Raw genomic sequence first — 7,991 nt, forward strand, 5'->3', positions numbered from 1 at the left:
GTTTGTGTCTTTTGTTGTTTTTGTGTTGTTTTTTTACTGTTATTGCGCAGACCATCCTAAATTCAATGCACAAGTACCAGCCCAGATTCCACATCGTGCGGGCTAACGACATACTGAAGCTCCCTTACAGCACATTTAGGACGTACGTCTTTCCGGAGACCGAGTTTGTGGCTGTGACAGCATATCAAAACGACAAGGTGAGTTATTCTGCAAATTCGGGTGCCTCTATTGATATCTGTTCGCCCCTTTTTCCCTAACATTACACCATACATTGTTGTCCATGGTCTTATATCATTAAATCAATATCGGTGGCTTGATATTGTTGGGTATTATATCTTATTTGTTCATATAGCAACACTTCCAGCTCCTCAAAAATGACCCGTTGTCAAAACCAGATAAGATATAACCATTCATTGTCAAACCGCTTTTCCTCACGAGGGTTGTGGAGGTAGGTGCTAGAACCTTTCCTTGCTGTCTTCGAGCAGGTAGGGTACACCCAGAACTGGTTCCCTGCCAATCGCAGGGCGCACATCGACGAACAACCAGTCACAACCACACTTATGGGCAATTTAAAGTGTTCATAGACCTATCATGTATGTTCTTGTAATGCGGGAGAAAACCGGAGTACCGGAGAAAATCCACGCTGGCACGGGGAGAGCGTGCAAACTCCACACGGACACGGATTCGAACACGTGACGTCTCAGACCTTCACCGTGCCGCCCAGATATATTGTGACGTTTGAAAATTCAGTCATCGATTAAAATTAGTTTTATGATTTTATTGTAACAATTTCACTTCGCAAACGCACATTGGACTTGTGTACGGTGACATTGGTAGCCCCATTTGGGAGGGCCTTTATTTAAAGATTATTTCAAGGAATCAAAATCGACTATCAGGCCATTTTCGAGGACTGATCACCATGTAGCTGACGAAGACAAGAAAAACAAATTACCCTGCTGAAGTAGCAAACGCCGTAAATGCTTTGTTCAAGAAACATCTTGGAGCAAATCAGGTCAACGCCGACACCAGAATTTTAATGATTGGAATACTTTACGGTATGCGTAAACCAAGCAGCAAAATTAATCATTTATATTACAGTCATCTGTTGGAGCATTGCGGCTTCTGGATGCGGGGTGTTTTCTTTGCCCTACAGAGTAACGGAGCCTACCGAGTTGTTTTTTTTTTTTTTTGCGAGCGAATTTAAATCAGAGGCCCGATGAGAACAGCAGCTTTCATTAAAAATGCAAATCTAAGTCCTGGCCTGTCAAACACGTCGGGGTCTCTATTTCAATCGAAATAAATTACCAAGACATTAATACGTTGCAGTACTATCGTAATACATGGACTGCATTGAAATCCAAAAGTGCGAAGAATACTTTTTTTTCATCCTCGTTGCTCTTGTCACTGACAGATAACACAACTTAAGATTGACAACAATCCATTTGCCAAAGGATTTAGAGACACTGGGAACGGAAGACGGGAGAAAAGGTGATTTAAAATTATTATTATTACTATATTATTATTACTATTATTATTATTATTGGTACTCTCATTCTTATCATTTTGCATATTTGACAGGAAACAACTAACTATGCCATCACTGCGAATGTTTGAGGACCAGGGCAAGGATGGCTTGGACTCAGACGCATCAAGCGAAACTCCGACTGCTCGTGACGCCATCCATTCCCCAATTGGAGCGGGCACAAGCCCGCAGCGATTCAACAGGCCTGGCCAAGGTGATGAGTTGCTTATTTTATTAAGGAATTTACTTTACCTCTTGTTCTTGCAATATATTGGTGATGACGGTGTTGTGTGATACTTTTGAAAGTTAAGCACTGTAACAGTTTAAGGCTGCATGTGTTATCGCTGATAACAATGTAAATAAATCCATGTAATTGAATTTGAAGTCAAAACATTTAACAAAATCAGTGTGGTAAGTCACAAAGATAACAATGGTGCCTATAATATTACCAAAATAATTAAATGACCCCTTCAAGCAACACATCTAGAATAATATCAAATGAAAAAATGAATATATTACGTCATTACAGAGGTAATAAAGATATGTTGAAGCACGTTTCTCAGTTTTCATGTCAATTACCAAAATGTTTCTGTACCGTTAACCTCTCGACATGACCTCATTCATAAATTAGTCCCACTTTTGCACTTTTTAAGAAGAAAGTGCCCTTCGTCAACTTGGAGGCCAATTACACTGAACATGTGGCTTCACCGCTACTTTCATAAATCCAATAGAACTTTTCTATGAACAAATGAAAAATGAATAACAGACGATTCCTACAAACATATTGCAGAAATCACTATGGTGACTGTGTTTGGAAATTTACTGTGCGTATCACATTCACCTTCTCAGTGGTTGTTGCCCGTTTGTTGTTTCAGATGAGAAAGCATGCAGTGACAGTGAGCAGGAACTTGAAAATCATGGCGAGCGCTGCACAAGCTCCAACAGCCCCGGGACTGAACCTGTGTCCCCCTATAGTTCTCGATGTGAGGAGCAGATCAGAGAAAGGCCTGATATGGACAAGAAAGATGACCCCATTTTAAATGTAAGGAGCCTGGTGAAAGACAAAGCCGAAAGCAGGCATCGGAAGGACATCGCAGATATGTTGATAAAAGACGCTGAGGCTGGGAGCATCAGTGCTATTAAGGACACCTTCTCCCCACTCATGCTCCAGACCGAAAGCCCTCCACACTTCAACCCAGGTCATTTACAAAGCCTGGCACTGTCTGGCCTACACAGCCAACAGTTCTTTAACCCTCTAAACACCGGATCACCGCTTTTGTTTCACCCCGGGCAGTTTGCCATGACCCCTGGAGCCCTTTCCGCTATGGGAATGGGGCATTTACTGGCCTCTGTATCTGGAGCAAGTGGTTTGGAAAATAGCAACCTCTCTTCTCAAGGGACAGGAGGAACCACCAATGCCTTCCCCTTCCATTTGTCTCAGCATATGCTTGCTTCTCAGGTAAGGTAGACCAACCAAATGATATTGCACACTTAAACACCTGCACCATTAGGTTTTTTTTTATATCTGCTCCAAGGCTATAACTGTGAGATGCTTTACTTTATCCCTACTCATAACAACACACTGACTTGCTATTATTAGGGGATACGTTTGTCACTTCTCAAAAATGTACTTTTTAAAATAAAGTAGCATGACACAATATTGCATGGCAAATGCTTGTCACACAAATCTAATTTGTGAATGAGTACAGTCATCAAATAAATGTGAAAATGAATCAGAACTCTGTAGGACTACAGTTTAGTAAAGGTGTTATTATTATTATTATTATTATTATTATTATTATTATTATTTTAACAATCACATACTCATTTCCTTCAACAAGTGTTTGAAATAAACACACACACACACACACACACACACACACACACACACACACACACACACACACACACACAAACATACCTGTAATTATTTGCGCTATTGACTCGAATGTGTAGTTGAAAAATAAATATCCACTTTTACCGATTGTATTACAGGGCATCCCCATGCCTCAGTTTGGGGGTCTCTTTCCCTACCCCTACACCTACATGGCAGCAGCTGCAGCTGCAGCTTCCGCCCTCCCAGCAACGAGCACCTCCAGCCCACTCTCCAGAAACCCTTTTCTCGCCACATCTCGACCACGGCTCCGCTTCAACCCCTACCAGCCCCCATTGTCTTTGTCTCAGAGCTCCAGCCTACTCACAACCAACCTACAATGTAACCTCAATCCAAGCTCTGAATCATCCAAACCGTGCAGTCGGGAGACCAGCCCAGCCCTAGAAAACCACAGCCACAACAAGAATGGGGGATCTTGCGGGAGGGGCACATCCCCCAAAACGAAAGACTCTCTGAATGAACTACAGAATATCCAGAGACTTGTGAGTGGCCTGGAAAGCCAGAGGGAGCCATCTCTAGCAGAAAATTCTCCAAAGTGATACCCCACTCAGTTTGGGATGTCTTGGCTTGCAGACTGAGGATTATTCTGTTATTTGCAGCACACAACAAAAAACATGGGTGATGGTTTGACTGATAATTGCTTTTGGAACAATTCTACATTTGTAAGAAGCCAACCCATCAACCTCTGATATTGAAATGGAAAGCTTATACCAAACCATATCCTCCCAATTTCTGTCCCCAAACTGAATCTTCCTGACAGGCAGCTCCAAATACTTGAACATTACACGGTATTTGGGTCGTTGGATTTGGTTTGGCCACATATAAAACGAAACAACAACAAAAGAAACAAACAAAAACGACAACAAGTGTCCAGCTCGAGATCACGGGCCTTTAACTGTTTTCAAGGGCAATTTGTATTCAAGAGAAAAGGGTTTTCTGATCTATTTATGTGATGTAAAAGTAAATAAATCTGTAAATAACTAAGATTCAATAATATGCAATTGGTATTAATTTATTGAAGTCTGTGTACTAGTGTGTATATATTTTGAATATAAAACTTTGCTATTCAACCACACTCCATTATATGAAGCCTGTTGAGCAATTTAAAATGTGTGTTATGAGGACTCGCTGATTATGGGGCACGCATGCCATATTTGGTCAATACTATATCCAGCGATATTTTTCGGGGAAGGAGAGAAAGGTTCATGTGATTTAAAACACCTCAGGTTACTTCACTCCAGTCAGGCGATTGATGATCAAAACAATTCCTTATTTAAAGGTGCGTCTGTTAATGGATATATTTAAATGTTTTTGCTCACCCTGGTTGTCCATTTTTTTTCTGATTGTCTCACAATTTTTAATAAAAATGCTGTGTTGTTAACGTGTGTGAAATTATTCGTAATGATATTTACTTCATCTGGCGAGAATAAAACCGAGACACGTCAACTATAATAACCCAGTTTACACACGAACAATCGTGGCACAGGGGCGCCCCCTGCTGCCCATATGATTGGAAAAAGTTGCCGTGCCTTTGTTCAAGAGAGTGGCGTCTCTTTTTCAATATTTATTTGAACCACATGTATCTATAGAGAGTTACCAGTTAACTTAACCTCTCAATGTCTTCCTTTTCTATATTGTGAAGATAAGGGCTCATAGAATGGATGGAGTTAAGACACTGAGCTCAACTACAGCAACAGTCAAAAGTCAATGGAGTTTATAGAGCACCAATTCATAACATATATATACACACACACACACACACATATATATATATATATATAGATAGATATAGATATAGATAGATAGATAGATATATATCAAGGTGCTTTTACATATAGGGTAGATCAGGGTCTTTCGTTTTTTTTTTGTTTTGTCTTGTCACCTAACCAAAAGTGAATTTCACACACAATATAGCAGCTAAACACACAGGAACAATTACTGTTACACAATATAGCTATTGGGTCAATTTTAATTGCTGATAACTGAAATTGCTCCTGCCCATGTGAAGTAACTTTCGAGGTTGGTTCTCGCAGCGGGACAAAGTGGCAACTGTGTGTGTGTGTGTGTGTGCGTTGTAGAGGTTTCAACAGTGGGAGCTAAAAGAGCTGCAGACAGCCCTTTGTCCATGACCCGGCGCCTGTCGCCTGCCTGCCGGCCAGAGCAATTAATGAGGCAACCTCCTCCTCTATCCTCCTCCCCTTCTTCATTTTCTTTTCTTTTTGTGGCGGTAATCACAAAACTCGCATTCAATTACGGCTACATGGTTGCCACGTAATGTTCAGTGAAAAGCGAGCTGCACATGAGTGGGAAAAGTGCCTGTCCAGATCAATTAGTGAGTGGTTGATCAATTGAGTCAACTAACAGCTGGTGACAGTGTGGTTTAATAAGGCCAAAATTAGTCAAAAGTTTAATTACACTTCATGAGGCCAACAAAAATGACTACTTTAGACACATGAGGCAAATGGCATATATTCTAGGTTTTCATTTGTTCATAACAGAATACATCCATTCCGATCTCCTACATTAATACATGGACAGTCTATTTGTGTCAAGTAGTGGTGTTATTAGGCCTAAAATGATCTCAAGCCACCCTGACGCCCTAAAAAATGATTTGGTTGCAGTTTTAATGTAATTTTATTTTCGATTAATTAATTTATTCTTTTTGGGGGGTCTGGAATGTGAAGGATGGACTCTCATTATTAATTTAAATATGTATCTAGAGCAGGGGTGCCCAAATCTTTTAGACCGAAGATCTACTTTCGATCAACCAACCTCCCGCGATCGACCCATTACAGCGCACGCGTGCATACGCACGCACGCACGCACGCACGTGCACACACATGCCACGATTAGCAGCAATAGCCTGACGCTGAGGCATGCAACGCACTTGGGCAGCCTGTTAACGATCGTAGCGAACGCGTACCGTTTTAAAATGCTTCTCTCGGCCCTCCAGATTCCCATTCTTTGCCCGTCCCCGCGGTGAATTGTACAAAACAAACTCTAAATGAGAATAATGATAACGATAAAAGATATAACGCAACAACTCTGATCACAAACTGCAACTGCAGACTGCTGAGCGCTAACAACCTCCGGTGACGCAGTGATACGTCACCGTAGGTTAAGGATTACCTGCTTTATTTTATTTTTTAAATACTTTTTGTGAAAGTGAGACTGATAGAATGATTAGGGTGCAGTGTGCATTAACACAAAAAATATATTACTAACATGCACAGAGACACAAATGTTGTTTTTTTTCTCCCCCTCTACACCCCTCGGATCGACTTGGGACCAGTCCTTGATCTACTGGTCGAACGCAATCGACGTAATGGGCTCCCCAGATCGAGAGCCTTCCTTTACTTCATGGTCAAAGGTAAAGAGCTGAGTCAGTTCGACTTGAATAGAGAACGTCCTTATTTACTGGAAATTCAGTCCATGATTACCCTGTGACCTTGCTCGCAGCCATTACTCTTGGACTTATACATGGTAATGGAAGATCGTCACCGGTAGCTTCATTTCTTCCTATAACGGCGAGTAAGAGGCATTGTTAGTCCAGTCATCTATCAATTGCTGCCCTCAATACACGGTTGCCTTATTGGCAAACCGGGCAATTAAAAACAGACGAGAGAAAATGATGGATACTTTCAAGAAAATAAGTCTTCATTTTTGCTGGTAGTATCAATTAGTTAGTGCCTGCCTAACAGCAGAACATCAGAATGTGTGCTGAAAGGATTTCACAGAATAGTCGTTTGTGATGCATACATTGTAACAATGTCTACAAATGTGTACAGTCTTCATTAGCTGCTTGTGAAATGTGGTGCTCACGAACTTGATTTCTTCACATCCTGTACATTTCTTGGGATGTAAGTGAACGCCCATGGACTGAAGGATATCAAATGTTTTACAGATATCACAAATGCATATTATTGCCATATTGTCACTCATAGAAGCAAGGCTTCTAACCAGAGGACCACCAACAATGATCATTTGTCCTATATGAGTAAAGTTGACAAAATTGACAGAAACCCCAATTTTTCTGACAGCTTGGTCTGTCCAAATTGGTACGAATTTGTGTTTGGTATAGAAGCATATGATCTATAGCTCCTGGAATTTTTTTGGGTAAAAGCTAAATGTTACATTAAACAGAATGTTAACACAGCGGTTCTTAACCTGGGTTGTGTGAATCGGTCTCAGGGGTTCGACGGACTCTGCCATGGAGATTAAGACACACCCGATGTTAATTTGTTATGACACGCCTGCTTGGTCATCACTGGCTGCAGATGATCACATTACAATGCTTGTCCAATCAGTGCTGCGGGAAATTTAGTTCGCTCAGTGGTCAACGTGAGACTGTCGTGATAGCACGTCCTGCGATTTTTTTTTTTCTTGTTTTCATGTTTTAACACATGCTATGTTGAGCAAAAAAAGAAAGTGGTCAGACCAATATGTACAACATGGATTCACATGCATCACAGACCGTGATGGGACTCAGCATCCTATCTGCATCATTTGTCATGCCAAGTTGAGCAACTCTAGTCTAGCACGGGCAAAACTGAAGGAACACTTCTTGAATTTTTA

General features: G+C 41.1%; 1 protein-coding gene across 2 annotated transcripts in view; it reads left to right on the forward strand.

The window, feature by feature from the left end:
- The window catches only part of tbx2b (T-box transcription factor 2b), a 7,058-nt gene extending 2,656 nt beyond the window's left edge, over positions 1 to 4,402 (forward strand). The window contains exons 3-8 of one of the 2 annotated variants that reach the window (XR_002169865.1): positions 51 to 197; positions 1,412 to 1,488; positions 1,579 to 1,736; positions 2,398 to 2,721; positions 2,817 to 2,981; positions 3,518 to 3,625. Coding sequence is in view for 1 of the 2 variants with exons in the window: in XM_019883304.1 (XP_019738863.1) it covers positions 51 to 197; positions 1,412 to 1,488; positions 1,579 to 1,736; positions 2,398 to 2,981; positions 3,518 to 3,955 (1,404 nt within the window). In the remaining variant the exon portion in view is untranslated. Of the gene's footprint in view, positions 1 to 50; positions 198 to 1,411; positions 1,489 to 1,578; positions 1,737 to 2,397; positions 2,982 to 3,517 lie in introns of both variants that reach the window. The other variant, XM_019883304.1, reaches the window with a different exon arrangement.
- Positions 4,403 to 7,991: the final 3,589 nt, after the last annotated feature.

This window comes from Hippocampus comes, unplaced genomic scaffold (assembly GCF_001891065.2).
Source record: "Hippocampus comes isolate QL1 unplaced genomic scaffold, H_comes_QL1_v1.1 scaffold291, whole genome shotgun sequence".
Taxonomy (NCBI): Eukaryota; Metazoa; Chordata; class Actinopteri; order Syngnathiformes; family Syngnathidae; genus Hippocampus; species Hippocampus comes.